Source organism: Puntigrus tetrazona, chromosome 15 (assembly GCF_018831695.1).
Source record: "Puntigrus tetrazona isolate hp1 chromosome 15, ASM1883169v1, whole genome shotgun sequence".
In the NCBI taxonomy this organism is placed as follows: Eukaryota; Metazoa; Chordata; class Actinopteri; order Cypriniformes; family Cyprinidae; genus Puntigrus; species Puntigrus tetrazona.
In genome coordinates, this window is record NC_056713.1 from 334,510 (window position 1) to 354,944 (window position 20,435).

The following is a 20,435-nucleotide window of genomic DNA, read 5'->3' on the forward strand; positions in this document are numbered from 1 at the left end:
CCTGCATATTTAACTAGGATAACAAAGAATTTAAACACCAAAAAAATGAAAAATAAGTTTCAAAAGCTAAAACTTTGTCTTCAGTGTAACATTTAGTGTCTCTGTATTGAAAACTAGGTGCAGTGTGAAACCCTGCTGAAGGTCGCCATCCATCTGACCTACTTTCTTTCGGTCTTTCTCACCCTCTCGGTCTCTTTTTTCCTCTTTCTTCACCTCCTCTTTCTGCCTCCCTCTGAGCCGCAGAGCTCAGAGTCAAATCAACTCAGGCGTGACTCCTTTTCCAGACCTTCTTTCTCTAAAGCCCAATGTCTTGGCCCTGAACCGCAGGTGGCCAACAAACTCCCAATGGTGGCTACATCCAAGAGTACTGAACACAGGACAAACAGACTGTCTCTTTCTCTCCTCATCTTCCGACACTCTAAACCACCATGTCATGTGCCATATATACGGTATTGTATTCCATCCTCATCAGGGGATGTAAGGCGCAATGCCGTCTTTCCCCATGACGAGCTGGAACAGCAGAAATGGATGTGAGGCAGACACACTTGCATCGATCGACAGGCTGGCAAACCCCTCCTCCCTCCCGTTGCAGATGGACCATGGCCCAGGAGCGTTTAATTAAAGAGCATGTGAGAACAGCTCCCAGCTGCCACCTTCATGAAAGCTGAAACCTCACGACGGCCCCGAGCTCTGCCCTCCCTCCTGACGGGCTCGCACTAATCAAAGCCGCTTTCAGGATACTGAAGCGGAAAGGACAAAATCGAAATCACCTCCATCAGTGATGGCAAAGGATGGAATGCGAAGTCTTTCGCATCAAAAAACACACGTGAATATGATCAAATAATGACCAATAATATGCATAGGGGAACGGAAGGGTCGTCAATCAGAAGCTTTGAATCAAGGCCACTGTGTTCTATGCAAATAGACAGCAAATTGGAAGCAGGATTTGCTGGGAGGCACTCAAAAAGCAACAAGAGTCTTACAAGCCATCAGTGAAGAACACACGCAGGCATGGTGAAGCACTGCTCATTTCCGCAATCTTTCTTATTCAAATCCACCTTGATTGCTCTGTAGAGGTCTAGGCTGGCTGAGATGGCGATGCAAAAAGGGTAATATCAGTGATGGCAGGCTCTGACAAGTAGCACAGTGAAGGCGAAAATTTCCTCCGATGCCTAATTCACATTTGATTTAGGGAAAAAATGTTGGATAATTTTGGCTGAGATTGTCTGTCAAAGCCATTTTAGGTTTAAGATTGTTTAGGCTTGCAATGACTATATGAATTACGAACGTTATTTCATTTCGCTAAATTGGCATGTCAATGAAGTGGTGCCAAAGCATTTAAGCAAGATTTATTTCAACCGCAGTCTAAATGACAACCTTTCCTTTTATTATCTACAGCATATCACAGTGACTTGGGCCCTATTTGGACAATAACTGATTTAAATAGAGACTTGTATGTAATGTAATTTCAGCATTTTCTTCAGCAACAGTTAATATGACTTTATCTCATCCATATCATGGTGACTCCACCCCTATTCGGATATAAACTGATATAGATAGCAAAATTAAGTCATTTGTGAAGTCATGCAGATGTATTTGTAGCAATAGTCAAAAATACATTGCATGGGTCAAAATGCTAGGTTTTTTCTTTATGCCAAAAATCCTTAGGATATTATCAAGTTCCATGAAGGTACTTTAGAAATTCCCTACCACAAATATATCAAAACTTAATTTCTGATCAGTAATAATAGTAAGAACGTAATTTGGACAAATTTACTTTTTTTTCAGATTTCAGATTTAAATTTGTTGCATCTCAGCCAAACATGGTACTATACCACACATCAACAGAAATCCTCTTTCTTCGGCTTTCAGATTATCTCAGTTGTTCAAATGTACCCTTATGACTGATTTTGTGGTCTAGCTTCACATTTTCAGGAATCTAAGTTTATCGCCATCTGATTCATCTTTTATTCCACTCAAGAAATCATCCCCATATGAATTACCTACTGTTTTTTGACAAACAAAAGGCTTGTCTGGCAATTTCATTTCAGTCTGTGTCAATATCTCCAAGTTTACAAGGAAATTATTTTTTGAAAATCTTTTCCAGAGGACTATTATTTGACAGCTTGCATGGTAATAAGAAAGATCTATGTACAGAGAACCACAGAACTACAAATGAAATTATACCGTCACATCATTCCAATGAATGTGAAAAATCAAGAGATTAGAAACTCAATTTTCCATTATAATGGCAGGTTGCGCATAACATAGGATTTCAGCAGCCAAGTTGAAATGTGTCCATGTACCCGACCACGTGTGAATCAGACTTCCATGTTCATTTTTGCTGAGGCCTCGTGCAAATGTTCTTTTACATATGATACTTGCAAAGCACTTACCATTTGTACATTTGAATTTACACCTGTTGCGTCATTTAAAGTGAAGTTTCCATTAGATGTTGTACTAACCGATCGCAGTTGTGAGAAAGGACACCTGCTCTGTCTCCTTCCCATCATTGTACACAGCCAAGTGCCAGATGCCCGAGTCCATGTACTGTATAAAGCCTGTATCGTGACTGGTGAGTGGCATCAGGCTTCGCTGCTGAGCTGGAAAAGGCGGACCCTCAAGGCCTGGCAACCCTTGCGACAGGAGCCGACGGCCATCCAACAGCTCCACAAAGTCAAACTGGAGACGAGGAGAGACAGACAGACCACAAACAAGCATTAGGAATGACACATGAGCCTTCAGGAGCTGATCAGTCCCGCACATTGGAGCCAACAGGAGCTGGTCTCTAAGGGCAGATTGAGACTGTGAAAAGAGGACTAATGCAAGGTGTGAAAGGACAGCTGCTAAAACTGTACCAATTTATGGTAATGTATGTATAATTTTGAATCTCACACCTTAAACCAGTACTGGTTGTATGTCATCATTTCATTTATGCTCATTTTAATTTTTAGACTTAGGAGTAAACATTGTGGCATTTCAATTTTCAATATCACAAGCATTTAACACAGTAATGACACACACTTGAGATCTCACTGACTTTTCTAAGTATTGTCGTCTCAGTATTATTCTTATTGTTGAAAGAAGTCTCTTATGCTCAATAAGAACACATTTATTTGATAAAAAATACAGTAATATTGTGAAATATTACATTTAAAACAAACTGTATTCTATTTAAATATATTTTATTAATATGCCGTTTATTCTTGCTATGGAAAAGCTACATTTTTATTATAATATGCTTATTTAGCGGTCAAGAAACATTATCCATGTGTTTTATGCTAAAAATGGTTAATATTTTTGGTAAAACCACAGGATTCTTTGTTGAACAGAAATTGCAGGAGAACAACATTTATTTGAAATAAATCAAGAATAAATGCCTTTACTGACACTTACTAAATAAATAAATAAATACTCCCAGCAAAAAATTATAAATTAATAATTTTGAGCCCAAACTCAATTTCTTTTTCTAATTTAAAATATAATAATAATTTCTTTTAAATGCGAGATGGCATATGGCTGTGACATTCTTATTTGACATTTGTGCATAAGCCAATTGACAAATCAAGCAATATCACTGAACACTAAAATCTGAAATCCAATAATACACAATTAACCTTATCATATCCATGTGTTATTAATAAACAAGCTTACAAAATAAATCTGTTCACACAAAATTGAAAGGAAAAAAAAAAAAGTTAATTCTCTCTTATTGGTTAGCTTGGTTCAATTGAGTCTATCAACCAAGGTCTTGGAGTAATTTCCAGTGACACAATACCAGTGCACATATGAACCAAATCAATACAGGAGGCTGAGATGCTCTGTGTTCGATACTGAAATTAAGTGTCTGTTTATGTCAGAGCCTTTGAGATGAGTCTTTGAGACGATAATATGCCACAAAATGAAATGAAATCTTGGGGGAATATGCTACGTATATAACCTATTGACAAATGCATGGGAGGGACAAACAAACAAAAGTGGATCCTTCATATTTGATTTCATTAAAAAAATCCCTCAAACCTTGTGAGGAAAAAGGAATGAGCTTTTTTGTGAGGGTGTTTGTCTGATGTGTGCAAAAAAGTTAATATACTTTATTTCCCAGTCTAATCTGCAGACACTAGTTTAACCGGTTTGGAGCAAAACCTAGTTTGACTAATCAGAGGGAATATTTTGGAAACAAGTTTGTCATATAATTCCATCTAGTTCTACAGACAATTGCAAATTAGCTTTTATAATGCATAACCATGAACAATGTTTTTTTTTCTATTTAGTTTTTTTGATTCTGGCCTGAATAGTGTCCTGAATTTTTTTCATCCTCATCAAAATACATGAAATTTCAACATTTGGACTAAAAGACAGTGCAAACATTGTTTAAATATTATCTAAATGAACTTATCTGACACACCTGCGTATGTGATGGGGGTAGGCCTCTTCTCCCATAGATCCCCACCAAGGCATCTTTACTGAGGGACACATTGAATTTGAGGTACATGGGGTGGTCAATAAAAACCTGCGACCTCCAGAAAATTCCAGGCGGGATCAGCTGAGCGACTTTGCGGCCCACGTCTATCTCGCCCATGTCTATGAAGCTGTCCTCCGGGAAAAAGCCATCTAGTTTACCTGTGGAAAATGAGATCTATCAGTCAGCTCGACGCCTCATAAATCTACCATATGGTGCGAGCAGAGGGTCAGTGTACTGGGTGAATGACCCTCTTGCTGATTTTCAATCACGTCAGGAAAAAATAGCCACATTGACCACTGAACATAAAGAGCTGTCCTAAGCTGAAACTTTACAGGTACATAAACCCAACGTTGTGTGTTGGAGATGTATATAGTATGCTTTTTTTCACAGAAAGTCATGGTTACAGATCATTTTGGGTTTCCAAGTTTGTCTTAATTGAGAAGTTGACTTAGCCTCACTATCAGTTGATTATATATTTGTTTTCTTTCTTTTTTTTTTTACTATCAATTATTTACTCATCAGAATGTTTCTGAGGCAGTGCCTCCTTGCATCCTTAGAAAAAAACGCCCCTGCACCTAATGCTGATGTACCCTCCTCATTGGACCCTAAGGAAATGGCAACATCTGCTCGCTCAGGTGGATTGGCCAATTTCCGCAGTGATGGCGACAAAAGCAGACATCCTTGCAAAGAGAGCCCAGAGGACTCTCAGGCAGCTTCGCGCCGGGCTACATGCGCTACAGCAGATGGCAGTCTCCTCAAAAGTCAATCATTTGCAGCGTGCTATATCTGGAGAGACAGGACATGCTTTGGCGCCTTCCAATTTACGCCTCCACATAACGCATTGCCACATCAGTCGCAATTACACATGTTGGGGAAAATTCAGTTACGCCGCATATTTTGTCATTGGCGAACTTTACGAAATCTTTCAAGAACATGATTGGATGAAAAATTTAAATTTGGAAAAAAAAATGTAAATTTCAAAATTCTTGCTTAAATTTTTTTAACACATTTTAAGTATTAGAAGCGAGTAAAATTATCTGCCATTGGGGTAAGCAAAATAATGGTTAAATAATAGAAAACAAGGTTATTTTTCTTAACCGATTGGCAGATTATTTTGCTTGTTTCAAGTAAAAACTTGACCAGGAAGGGACGTCTTCAGTTTGCTTTTTTTGTTGTGGCCATGACACATTAAGTCATGAGGACGTGATAATATGATGTGTACGAGATAATAATTTGTGGGAACGTCATAACTTGTGGGAATGTAATATTACGTCATGACCACGAGATTGTTTTGTTGAGGTAACAATATCCTTATGTCAATGCTTACGTTGAAGGAACAATATCAATTTCTCGTGGCAATGAGTTTATTTTTAAACAAACCTGCATGACCATAGCAACCAGGGATATCAGAGATGGATAAAACATATTTCATATTTCATAAAATATTTCCCCCTTTCAATTCGGCTATCTTTTCCCTATGCTAGTATTTGCTACCATATAATTTGCAAATACTATAAACGCCTGATAATTATGCAGATACTTCATGACTGTAGGCTACATGCCCGTGCGTTTTATTTACAAATTAAAATATCTGAATGATTACTTCCTGAACGAAACACTAGTCATTATGCTAAATTAATAAATATTAATTCAAGTAAATAAAATGAAAAATTTTACGTTTTTTAAAATTTCAGGCATGTTGAAAATTATGAAAATGAAGGGAAAAAATACAATTATAGGCTAATAATAAGGATGATGGTGATAATATACAAAAAGACAATCAGTTAATGGACACACATAGCTAGCAAAATTATTTTATTTTAAACATCTGAAAAAATTAAGCTAAGTTGTTAAGGAGGAATTAGGGAAGGGACTGAATCTTTTTTTTTTTTTTGCTGAGCAAATTGCAATTTCCACAGCGCACGGCAAAAGAGAAACGTCCAGTTGAGTTGGCAAATGCATGAATTTAAACAAAGGTCTCACTGACACTTTCCAGATAACATGTTTATGGGTAATTGAACTGATTACTAGAAGGTGCAAGATGGTCAGAAAACCTCTCCGGTACAGTGTTTATTTAAGTTAATGCCAGGGATGTACAGCACAGTGACACCGGATTGATTTGCTGTGTTCCTGATGACAATGTTACTCTGACAGTCAGAATTAAAAAGCCCGGCCTATCGATTTCCCCTCAGCCGCAGATGTCACTCAAGCGGAGGCACCGTCGCAGCCTCTGTGTTTGTGGTTTCGCTCGTTCCTCTCTGCCAGCTGCTAAATGAAAAAAGACGTCTCAGCGACTCATCTATATGGTAATGGTCTGATCTCCCACCTTTGTCCGAGGCCTGTGGCAAATCAAATGGCTAAATATGGGTTGTGCTCATGGAAAAGTGAACTTTTGCTACTGTACGAACTTCCGTCTCCATGACCGCGGGGGTTAGTGTCTGCTTTCTTCCACTGCCAGGAAAACTCTTGTCCAGTCTTGGAGATGAAAGGAATGCATGGCTTTCTGGATGGGGCAAGTTCTAATCTGCCTTGAGCCCCTGGATACTCAATCCCTAAAGCTGTGCCATTCGTTCTTCCAGGAACAAATAATACCCTTCCATTTTCCCTGCAACTTTCACTGGATTGTAATGCAGATCTCATGGCAAGCAACTGAGACTGGTCTCAGCATGGAGCTGGCTGACAAATAATCCTGGATCTTGAAGTCTTTGAAAATCAAAAATAAGACGTTATAATACTGGCCAGCGCTGAGCGAAATTAGCGGGAGATGAGTTCATGCGAATCTGGCAGGAAATTAGCTTGAAATGTTGGAATGTGTTGTCGGATATTAGATGACTGAAGGGCATGAGTTCAAACGCTTAGCCAAAAAAAAAAAAAAAAAATAAGTAAAAGGTTTAAGGTTAATCAAGACTGGAAGAACTTCTTTTTCCCCAAACCAAACTCGTCGAGCTGCTGCCTTTTCACATCAAGGCTGCTATTTATCTGCTCTGTAATAAGGATCACACTTTGACAAATCTAAAAAACAACATGAAACGGCATTCAAAATCCATTCATCTCAGTGAAACATAATATTACACATGAAAATGTAGAGCAGAACTTAATTTTATCCATTGTGAACTGACTGTACCATGTAAACTGGACCTTCCATACTAGAATAAAGCCAAATCTGAGTGTAAATAACATGAACAATACTACAGTGAACAAGGAATTGAACACAATTGAACGTTTGGATTGACTTTAAAATATCATGCTTGGATATACCGTCATCTTTGCTTCCTCGATCCGGAAACTCGAGACCTGTGTTGCCCAGAGGTGGCAAGCCAAGATCTGTGGGCAGATGTAGGCCACTCGTGTTGTCCTCTGTCAGCTGATATATCTGCCTCTGCATTGGCTGCAAATGCCAGTTGAGTCCGAAGAGGTGCATGGCTGCAGAGAAAGAGCAGCGCAGATGGTAAATTTACGTGTGTTGGAGCAGTGATTACTGAGCATGTGCCTTGGTGTACATTATTGTAATTAAATTAGATTCACTAAGGAATACTATAGACACTGCATCAGAAAATTAACATCCTGAAAGCTGTGGGGTAATTAAACAGAGGCTGTATGAAAACAAATATGTTTTGACTTGATTAATCTTTGGCAGTTTAAGAGCATCAAGAGAACCACAACCCATTTTGATTAATATGGAAATATGATGTCATGGCTGTTGGAAAATTCTCTCTTATCAATAAGATTTTCTAACTAAAATGCTGTTGAAAGTCTCATGTTCATCCAAGGCTGCACTTATTTGGTTAAATACAGTAGTGAGATATTTTACATCTAAAATGAATGGTTTTCTATTAACATATTACATTTCTGTGATTGCAAAGCTGAACTTTCAGCATGATTACTCCAGTCTAAAGTTGAATCATTCCATTATACCCATTTGGTGCTCCAGACACATTTCTTGTTACCATCAAAAATAAAACAAGTTTTTCTCTGCTTAATATATGTTTGTGTAAACAGTCATACACTACCAAAAAAATTACACTATATTACATAAGAGCAAAGTCTTTAGATTATGGAACACAAAAATACAAATTCATTGTTAACTAACACTTTTCCTTCAATAAACCTCAGTAACAGTTATGTTTAGGTATTGGGTGGGGTTAAGAGATCTATAAAATAGCTGTGCATTCATTTTTATACTGAATTGTGTTACCTAATCTAAAGTGTTATGTAATGTGTACAATTTAATTATTCAAAAATTTTAAAGTATGCACATTTCTTTAAGTCACTGTGAAAACAACAAAAGTTTCCTTCACCCTTGAGAGAAAAATGTACTACAACCAACAGAGAAAAGCCAGAGCCCACAGGGCAACTTTTCTTTTCATCCCCATTAGCTTACTAACACCCCCCGTGGCTAAGGAGACAAGGAAATTATCAAGTCAGCAAGAACACAACAAGGAGTACGGATGAATGCATGAGCAGCACCAGAAGACACGGCGATATTTCACAAGGTCAACAAAGAAGCAACCATTGGGATGAACTCTGGTGGCGCAGTGAACAGGGAAGGAGGGGCCAGGCATGATGGATCACCAGGACAAGAATGGTCAGGACCAGCTTAGCCAGAGCAAAACCTTGTCCTGGAAGTCTTCAGTCAGCAGATAAAATGCCAACAAAAAGCCTCGGTGCACTTTCTTGCAAGTTCTAAGCACTGGATGTAAATGGGCAAAAATGTAATTAAGATTGTGATTCTATAATATAGGCTGCATATCAATTCAAAAAAGTATTTACCTTGCGGTAATTGGAAAGTACACACTTGCAGTAAAACAGTATTTCATTATTGGCATTCGCTAACTTTTGCACTGTTTGTGTTTACACGTTAAATGTTAGCATGTAGCAAAATTCATTATTACTTAGTACTGTGGTTTGCTATTAAAAGATTGAAATAGGCCTGATATAGCAACATTTGCTCTGCTATTGGCTAGATTAATTTGTTAAGGGGGGTTAAAGTAAATAAGTGTACAGCATTCAGGCACTTCTGGAATACTAATATCAAAACATCAATTAGGCATGAGATATTCTTAGTATGCTAGTGATAGTATGTATATTTGGATGCAGCAACATATATGTAAGACAATGGCTGTCAAAAAAAAAAAAAAAAAAAAAAAACAACTATGGTGAACTATGGCGATGTCGGAGTAGATAAAACAAATGATCTAAGAGCCTTGTCTCTTTCCCATGCTCCATTTCTCTCCCTACGTGAGTTCCTGTTTCTCCTTCGTAAGTACAGAGCTGGTTTCAAATTGCACAAGTGGCTTTCTCTGCCACACTCTCTTGACAACCTGTAGTGACAATTCAGAGCTAAAATTACTTTTCCGCTCACTCAATATCTCAGAGAGGTGACAATGTATTTGTTTTGTGTTGCGGCAAATATCTTGTCTCAATCAGGGTGAAAAGGTCTAAATGAATGATTTATTCTTCTGTCAAAACATTTGTGAAAGAAATATATAGCTGGAATAATTACCAGACCCTCCCTCAATCTTGATTTTTATGTGTGACAGAACACTACAATTGTTCAGCAGATTTAAGATTAAATGAAACCAAAAGAAAACAAGGAATATACTTGTTGGTGCTTAGAAGACACAAATACAATGCTCATTACCTACACAAATTGTTAAGTAACAATGACTATCAAGCTCCTTGTAGGTATATAAAGTTGCTGATTTAAACAGCTTAAATAAATAAATAAAATGTTTTATGCAACTTCATGATGTTGGTTGTTGTTTTGGTAATTGAAGGATCTTCTATGAACTAGTATGAACTAGTGGAGGTAGAGTCAAACCAAAAATTATTGAGACACCTTCAACATTTCTCACATTATCAGTTTTTGCTATGGTAGAAAATGGTAATAAAATGTCACATGAACTCAGTGTTAAAATAGTGTCTTTGATAAAAACTTTGATAGAATGGTACAGTATGTAATGAATTAGACTGAATAGCTGCCATTTGTTACATTAAAGTAAACAATCAGATAATATTAATTTAGGTTAACCAATTACCAAGCAATGCTTAATTTAGTTTAATAAAAAATTATCAGAGCATTATATTATGTATTATATAGAGTGAGGGTCTAGTATATATATATATATATATATATATATATATATATATATATATATATATATATATATATATATATATATATATATATACACACACACACACATACATATACATATACATATACATATATATATATATATATATATATATATATATATATATATATATATATATATATATATATATATATATACATATACATATATACACACACATATATATATATATACATATATATATACACACATATATATATATATATATATATATACACATTATTTCTTCTGGTGTTTCAAGAATTTCTAATTTGACTGTACTTCATTAGGTTTTGGGGATGGAGGAGAGTACGCCAAGTTCATCTTTAATAATTTGACTAAGAGAGCAATGCTTCACTGACTAACTGCTGATTGTTTGGAGCGATGTTTACCGAGGAAAAGATGTGCTTGAATTCATTTTCAAAAAAGAAAAACAAGATCTTTGTCTAATTGCTTCATTGGGCCTTTAGTTGGATATTCTTTGTCCTGCTTTACATGTTGTAAAATCAATGATCCTTAAGATTCTGCAAAGATGTGCTTGCCTAAGCTTAACCAGGAGCATCAATTGGCAGTTTTAAAGCCCAGTGCACAGCTCACAGACTACGGATCAAACTAGTCGTGACAAATGGAGAGTTCTGCTTTGCATTCATTTTCATGTCTGGCCATTAATTAAAGCCATATCATGTGGTAACCAGCCCACATTTACTAAATAGTGAATATGTGGCCTGAAAAACGATGAAGCCTTTGACAGGCATTGCCATGGTGGATGAGAGGGCCATCCTCCAGCTTACTCAATCAATAGCCATTTGGAAAATTGCAGGCCGTGCATTTTGTTGATTGCATTCCGACAGATTCGGGCATTACTGAAGAAAGGTCTGAATGTTGCTGTTACTTTTGCAAGAGAGCATTTGTGGAGGCGATAAAAAGTCGTGGCTGTCTTGAGAGACAATATAAATGCAAACGACCGGGTGCCTCCGCCCCCGTCAGTACCGCTGGAATTGACTATGTCAAGGCGGACAGACACGGTACTGAGACAGATGGCTTGGTTTGTCATCACCAAAGATCAGTAAGAGGCATTCCTTTAGCTCGCTCTCTTTTCTGCTGCACATTGGTTGATTTGTGGCTCTGTGGGAGGAAGCAGAGAGTGCAGACTGTGAGCATGGGCAGTGGGGGTGGACAATCGAATCAAAGGCATCATGGGTCTAGGTGTCATTCCAAATGTCCAAGTAATTGCTCCTTCAAGGGGTCCATCTTCCATCTGGACCCCTTTGCAACTTCTCCTGTCTAGCTCTGATGTAAAATACCTCACACGCTTCCTGGCTACCCCCGCTACCAAACCTCATTATGATTTATGTCCGAGCTGTCCCGGTATCTATGATTTCCAGAGTGCGTTGGGAAGAGTCCAGCTTATGAAATATGTTTCTCCAGCTAGCCCAAACTCTTCCATCATCTAAACTCACTCTCTTTCTCTCTCTCGCTCCCTCTCTCAGCTGTCAGCTAGGCTCCCTGAGCAAGGAGCAAAGCACGGACAGGTGGAAGCGGACTAAGCTAGGTGTTTTTTTAATGATGGTCCCGCTGGAACGCCAAGTAGAAAGACCCACGACCTGTTGAGAGCAAAACGGCAGCTGTGCTGAAATGCAAGTCTGGACGCAGCGCCCCCATCCTCTACTTTGGCAGGCCGCATTGGCAGAACTGGGCAAGCCAATTAGAAAGAAGAAAGCTTGAACAAACTACTGCTTCAGTCTGAGGAGGAACACAAGCTCATTACTGTTCCACTTCTGTATTTCAAACATTTGCAACACCTCCTGAGAAACAGACAACAACAAAAAGACACCAACTATCCCACATTTACCTCCAAAAAAACAGCTTTACCCCAAGACAAAAAAAAAAAAAAAAAGAGGACAATGCAGGGATCTGGGGCAGAGTAGTCACAGGTTGAGAAATGCCATTTCTTGCTCATCTGTCATAGAATGGACAGGGCACATTAGCAAGCATATGGTTAATTAATTCCCCTTAGACACTTGAATGGATGAGCGTTGAACACGGCAGCTCTCAGTCCTCTCATTAGCAGTCTAATTACTCTGACACCCCTCCTGCAAGGATCCTGGTGTGCAAAATCTTTGGCACTTTTTGGGCAGCCATCTCATATTTGACTATGGAATCTTTATAAAGAAACTTATCTGAAGACAGAAAGGCTAAAGTGAAGATACCAGTGACCACATTGGCAAATTGAAGCGAGACAAGATTAAAGTTAAAGCGAGACACATGGTTAAAGTAGGTATTTGGAGGGTTTACATTTATTACAACGAAAGGTTGTTAAGGGATACCTACTTCATTTATTGAAGAGTTTGTTCTTGACTGAAGAAAATGTGTCTTTTTATAGCTTGCCTTTAAGGTTACTCACTTGCTTACTTTCTTTTGAGCACACATGGATTTTAAGCCCTTAAAAATCACAAGTAGGTGTCAAATCAATTTGCAGACAAACCAGTGAGACTCTTGGAGAGCACTCTTGAGTGTTAAGTTTCCCCAGTCATGAGTGCCTCATCTTTTCACCAAAACTCCCAGTGGAGCTTTTCTATGTGCCTTCCTCTGGTCTCACTTCAAGTTCAGACTGTTGACTATAAATGAGAGGCAGTGAAATGCACATCATCAGCAAGTTAGTAGATCAAAAAGTCTTAAGCCATTTTTCACTTTCACACTGGAAGCTTAGAGGAATCTGTCAGACTCAGGAGTGAATAATATCTCTACACTAGTAAGAGTGCGTATAAAGTCTGGCCACAGAGAATGTCTTGATAAAATAGCTTCTGTTCTGGCAGCTTGCCAATTTACAGGGCAGTTTCTGTCCACCGTGATTCAACGCTAAATTGACAGTAAGCTCCTGGGTGTGACCTGGTGCTAAGTGTCATGCTCAAGGGTACCATGGTGACCAGACAGGACTATGACCTAACTTCCCAGTTGCAAAGTCTTATATTGCAGTTAAATTAAAGCAAGTTTCCTCATTTTAATTTAGGCTACCACAAGCGAAACTTTGCAGCGACACAAAACCACAAGCTACACAAGTCCTATAAACACTACCAGTCCTTTCAACCTATAACATTGATCTCTTGACAATCAAACACTGTGAATGGAAAAAAGACATTTGACTGGAGGTTAAAGTGAAAGTGCATTAAGCTGATTGTAATAATGAATAAAGAAAGAGTCAGAAAACAAAAGACAGAGGCTTCAAAGTCAACCGACAGTTAGAGTGAGTGTCTGTGGCTATGACTTAGGTTGCATGTGGGTGTTACAATGAGGGCCCAGCACGCTTAGAAATGAACACAGAGGGAAGCTGATGACCTTCAGATGCCGAGGACATAATGACCTTCTTAATGAGCATGCCACCACTGAGAAAATGGCACACCACTCCCAATTCTGCGATCTCACTCCTTTCAAGGAAGCGGTTCTTGCAAACTCCACAGAAAAAAGAATAGGGGAAAATGGCAAAACTATGCAGCAAGTCAAAACATCTGTCAGAGGTTTAGTGGGTTCATTAGACAACACAGCTAGAGTTTCCAATTACAGGCCTACATAATTAATTGCACTTGAAATTAAATATATTTTCTCATCAGCTTTTAATTAAACGTGACCCCTTGTTGTTGATTGAATCCCAGATTCTCAGGGTGAGCTACAGTTTCATGCGTGTTTACCTGAGGTGCTCAGGAGATGAGCTTGATTTTGGAAGAGGTTAGAATGGGGTGGGGTGTCTGTAATTACATGAAGTGATTAAGATACATCGGCTTGGTAGGCTTCGTGGGGGCTCCTAACAAGGTCAAAGCTTAACTAGCCTTCTAGCTAACTCAGAGAATAACTTAATTAAGCAACACAGTGCTTAGGCATTTAATGTAGACTACAGTATGTAGTTTTGTTTCAAAATTTGAGAGCTTCTGCCTACTGAGCAGACACCACTTAAAAGTCTTCAAGACAGAAAACAAATGCTTTACATAGGCTATGATTCTGCATGAAAAACAAATAGAGCATCTTGCAGGAAGCCCACAGGAGGCATGACTCACAACTGATTACTGCAATAAGTTAATGAGGAAAGAATACATTGCATACTCTACATAATTATTACAGTAGAATCTCTCGGTTGCATTCTACTTCATAATTGAGCATAGGTGATGTACCTTTAAAGCAGTTTAAAGCATGAAGACAGCTACCAACTGTTTGGAACAAAGGTCCTCTAAACTGGAGGACATCTACATGATGCATTAAACCTCTACATGTTTTTTTCAACACATAGGTCTAAAAACATAGCAAGCTGCCACAGTATTATATACTAACTATGTTCTATGTCTAAGGCAGCATCCTAATAATAACTAAAAGTGATTTAAAACATTTTGCATAGGCGCCATTAAAGGAATAGTTCACCTTCAGTTGTTGGTCAAAAAGAACAAAAAGCTGAAGGTGAACTATATCATTTAAAGTCAGTTACATGCACCATACAAATAGTGCACCTCATACAAAGTCCACAAGACTACCTTAAGATAGAGTTTTAAACAAAGCTGAGCATTTTTTTTAGCCATCATACATTTAATTTAGGTACCAAATCACTGTACAGAACCACAAAGTAGCAATTGTGTTTTTAGATTTTTCTTTTTATGTCAAAAATAGATGCATGAATGAATGGTTAGAGTTCATTTCAGTACTTTTACACTGTATTTTTTTCTCAGTGCCTAAGCTGTGAAAAGCTGTTTATCTCTAATAATGAAGACACATCTGTAATCTCCATTTGGGTGCACATTGTGCAAATGACTTTGCACTCATTTTTCCCTCATATTTTCAACTTCAAAAAATATTATTTCATTCTGTGGGCTCTACATGAGATTGCACGTAACAATTTACATTCTAAACAGACACGCATTATGCAAACCCATTTCATGCTGTCCTATAAAAAGATATTGGGTTATACAAAACATTATTATTATTATTGATTTACTCTTCCAAGGTATGGACACACTTTATTTGGAACTGCTAGACTAGCTCTTATCTTCTTACATGTACTTTGGATTTTCCACTTCTTTCATGGGATTTTATGAAGCGTAACAGAATTACTAGCAGATACCATTCCACTTCAGATACCACATGTTCACAGTAATATGGTACAAAACTAATACAGACTGAAATAAATCACAGACAGTTAATAATTCTATGTAGTCACTGTTTCAACTTACAAATATAAAACCACACAGGAAAAATTAAATCACAACCAGCATGAACTGTTGCTATGGCTCAATCATATCTCACTTTATCTGGGTGTCTATTATTGATTTGGTTCACTGACCAAGCTGAATACAGTTGTGGGACACTGAATTTTCTAACAATGTGAGAAATCAATAATGTTAACTGTAATCTGCAGGAGCAGAGTTTTCAAATGATTGAAAAGTGAATCGAATATAGCATCTTTATGTAGTCGCTTCTCTGCCACAATGTGCAAACTGATCAAATTTAGCAATAATATTGACCTCTTTCAGGCATGTACTGATAAATATTACTTCAGCCTTTACAATGATCTTTGGTATAGAGAGCAGAACGTTTAACATGTATAAATAACCCTATTTAACCAATCAAGGTGGTTGTTGATTATGAAGTTGGTTTTACACTTTGCCAGGCCAGTCTTGTTTAGAAGAAGAGTTTTAGTCTTCTTTCAGATCAGCTAAACAATACTAAATCAACTAAGAGCTGGAACCTTTTGGCGTATTTCTTTTAAAAACCAAAATACAAACACAGATGTCAGTTCTGATGTCAGTCACACCTCTGATGCAATTTTAAGGGTGAGTGAAAACACAGAGAGTAACTTTACCAATAAAGTAAGCCAACAGGAACACCAGGGTGACAGAGATGAGGATGGCACTGAGGGCAGCACATTTCAGTTGCAGTGCTTATAGGGTTTCTTCAGGCTAAAGGCAGGTCGGTGAGGAAGGTGTTCGCGTGGCAGGGGGCCGGGGAGGAGAGAGAGAACAGTGCTGGACGTCAAAGGGTAGCCAGGTGAAGTTGTGCAGTACAAGGGGAAGTCCCTGGACAGCTTGAACAGAAATGTCTGCAGAGACATAGAAAACACTGTATTGCCTTATGTTCACAAATATGGGATATTAGAAAGCACTGTGTGGTAAGTGTTTTCATCATCATGTATTAAACAGTATCTGTAGAGTGTGTAGGCCGATTCCTTTGAGTCAGTACTGCGTCTGTATTTCTAAGCACTTTTCAAGCTGTTACCATAGCCACATCCCGGCGCTGGCAGCAAGACACTACTTGCCCCGTGGGAGTGCGTTATATCGGAATTTCTGAATCAATATCAAAATTTAATTTACAGCGCAAGTAACCACAGTGGATTCTTGTTAATACAAGCCCTCATAGTGACTTCTAATTCACCCTAAGGGTGCAGTGTCAAGCTGTGGGAAATTGCAGAGATGTACATTATCAAAACAGCTTATTCACTGTAGATAGCGTAATCTATGGAGACATTGAAAGCACTGTCAAGCTGTACTGACCAGACGAGGAAACTCAAACCATGTTAGGCTAATGAGGTACAAGAAAACAGACTTGTAAAACTTTTAAGTCTAGTACACACTACAAGACAGATGCTTATCATGATGGCAAATTGCTATGTGGCAAAAAATTTGTACCCAGGTTTTTATTCAAATAAAAATGATCTTACCCAGATTTCCCATTTCTGTCGAGTCTTTTTCCTGATTCTAACCCTAACTGTTTCAATATCACCTTCTCCATACTACCAATGAAATGCTTATAGAATAACTTTAAAATTTTAAAGCATTTTGCTGATTACTATCAATAAGTTTATAACTTAAATGCTCGCATAAATGTGGCAGGGAAAAATGTGTTCAATTAATATATAATTGTGTGTATGATTACCCATTCTCATAACTTTCTTAAATCTGTATAACTTCAAGGTAGGAGGTTCAGTCTTGTGGTAGTGTGCAAGGACTTATGAATAGTTCCTTAGAAGAATGCTAATGCATTTAAAATAATTAGAAAAGTTTGTTAGTTTGTGTTTCATAAATAATTACTGTTAAAAACAAACAACATGCAATTCCATACAGTAAGTGATGAAACATGTTAGATTCTATTACAAATGTCCACTGTATAATGAGAAACAAGTGTGCACTGGTACCACTATGCAGCATGGCAAAGCACAGATTCCAGCAGCCGCATGGTCAGATCATACAACATACCCATCACTGTAAAGCACCGTCGCGGCGACTGTAGGCCAGTATGTCCCATCTCTATAAAGTTGTCTTGTAAAGTCTCTAGGAATGTCTGCTTTGCTATGTTTCACTACACACACAGGTGGAGAGATGGACAGATGGAACGAGTGAGACATGCGTGCAAGAGGAGACAGATGTGCAAACACAAATATGCGATCACCCGTGAGAATTCTGTAAACGGACATAGTGGAGTAGGCAAGGACAAACAAACCCGATTTCCAATGACAGGGTGCTGGTGTCGAATCCGGAGCCCAATTTGGAACCATTCCGATGTATTTCAACTGCAGTAAAAGCAGTGTTAAGAGCAAAAAAACAAAAAAGCACTCTAAACCTACTCTTTTTAAACTATTAACATCAGAGAACAGACAGCGGAAGAATCTCACATCAAATAATATAAAAACAACTCCTCTGTCTGCATAAGACTGATGTTAAATGAGGATAGATCAAGCAAAAGTAGATCTTTACTGTTATGTATTTACCAAGCTCTTTATATTGGAAACACCCATGGCGATGTGTATTTAATTAAGCAACACTTTGTTACCAAAGTTCTAATCTAGTTGCACAGGTGCTTATTTTTTTGTATAATGGCACAAAGGTGTCTCCCAGCTTGTGGGAAAGCAGTTTTAAATGTTAAATTGTTTGAAGAAGTACATGCAAGTAATGTCACTGTGGTTTTAAATAACATAGTCAGTTATGAAAACCTCCTCTCTCCAGTGAGTCGTAAATGTGGGTGGTTCCTGAAGAAAGTCCGCATGAGTCTCTGACCTCCCGGCACCAGCACTATTTCCCGGTGAAGTGGGGAACGCAGGACATCCTTATGGAACTAAAGTGCTGTGAGGAAGTTTTATCCCCTTAGAGCCCAACATTCCCCACCCGAGAGTGCTCACGCTCTTTTACCACACACATAATACCTTGTGTTGTTGCTACGACCCATGCCCCTCTCTGCAAGCTGTCCTGTTCTTCTCTGATAAACATTTGAAGATTATTCACCAAACCAGCATGATTGTATAGAAGAAAACAAGGCATTACTCTTTCCATTCACTTCTTCACGTTGGTCTGCGTTTAAGAGACCCGACACAGCACTTTTCAGAAAGAATCACACACAGCACTGGCAGAATTTCTCAAGAGGTTACTCTAAATCCTGCTTTAAGATGTATTTTTTTGCAGTTTTAAAATAAGAAATGGTTTCTATAAAGCAGAGGGATTTACGCAACATTCAGAGAGGAACTCAGTGTGCATTCAGTGAAGCATGTCTGCTGTAGCTCCGTACCCCCTGGGGCGGCTGGGTTCCATGGTGGGAAGACTTGAGATAATGCAATGGAAATATGAAATCCACTTAACATGCATTATTATGGGCAGAGCGCAGCACCTTCAATTCAACAAGAGAAAATGTTTTGTTTCTTTCTACAGAGCTGTTCCAGACTCGCCTGCCTGCTCAGCTTGATTGTCTTTGGTCAGCTTATGTACTATTTGTTAGTTTGCTCGGGCATTTAGGAGGCAAATTAAAGTTTTGCTAAGATTTGAGAAGGCCTAGAGGCTCTGGTCTGGAGTGAGTCAGAAAAAGATACATAAAGCAGCCAATAAAAGAATGGCACTGGAAAGAATGGGAACACTGCCTGGCTACTGTCCAATGGGAGAGCCCAGTAAGCCTACGCCTCTAGGGACTCATCCAACCCATTCCAAGTCCAGCTTGTACAAAAAGTCGTTGAGAGGGAACCATTACAAGCACATTAATGACCTAAATGACAAGAGCCATCTTTCACTGCCCTTATGACATTGTGCTAATGGTTCCAATTTCATCAGAGATAGGATTGGATAATTATTCGCTCTTTTTTTTTTTTTTTTTTTTTTTTTAGAGAGGGAGGGCTATGGAGTGGTGGGCGTGAAGTGTCACTGATTTGCATAGGATTTCGCCCTCTTCTCTTGCAGATCGGCTGAAGCATGTGACCATCCTGTTCCCTCTCCCATGGGAATACCTGGTCCAGATTGCCAAGGATTTGGGGAAATCCATGATGTTTAATCTAGTCATTATATTTACTTTAACTGTCCATCATGAAATTCAAATTAACATTCATTTTCCTGTTAGTGGACCGTTTCACACCATGCTGCTGGTCACATCAAGATGACAAAGAAAAGCGAGTTTTAGAGCAAAGCGCCTTAGATTGCTTCTTCTTGTTTATTAAACAACATAGGCAATGAGATATGTCATTTTATTTGGTTGCAAGAATATGGCAGAGCAAGGGACTTAGTCAGTGGTGTGGAGTTTGGCCTCACCAGTAGCAGGTTTTGTATCATCATTTCTACCATCTCTATCAAATGAGCAAAATGTCTGGGTTATTTATTGATTTACAAAATTAATGAAAAATAAATACATTTTAAAATGTTATTATACAAATGAAGCTGAATTTGGCGTATATATTGCATCCTCCAAATATCTCTAGCACTTTTGACAGTTTTCTTGAGCTTCACTGTTGTACAAGAACTAGGTAGAGGCTTCACAAAATGAAAAAAATAAATAAATAAATAAACAAATTAAGAATAAAAAGTACTTTTATTCTGCAATCCCTACAGTAA

The 20,435-nt window shown here is 38.2% G+C and overlaps 1 protein-coding gene across 1 annotated transcript in view; it reads right to left on the reverse strand.

The window, feature by feature from the left end:
* The window catches only part of LOC122359285 (teneurin-4-like), a 65,092-nt gene extending 47,728 nt beyond the window's left edge, over window positions 1-17,364 (reverse strand). Inside the window, 6 exon segments of the mRNA XM_043259592.1 lie at window positions 2,466-2,682; window positions 4,406-4,620; window positions 7,721-7,885; window positions 16,439-16,507; window positions 16,510-16,675; window positions 17,356-17,364. Of these exon segments, the coding sequence (XP_043115527.1) occupies window positions 2,466-2,682; window positions 4,406-4,620; window positions 7,721-7,885; window positions 16,439-16,507; window positions 16,510-16,675; window positions 17,356-17,364 (841 nt within the window).
* Window positions 17,365-20,435: the final 3,071 nt, after the last annotated feature.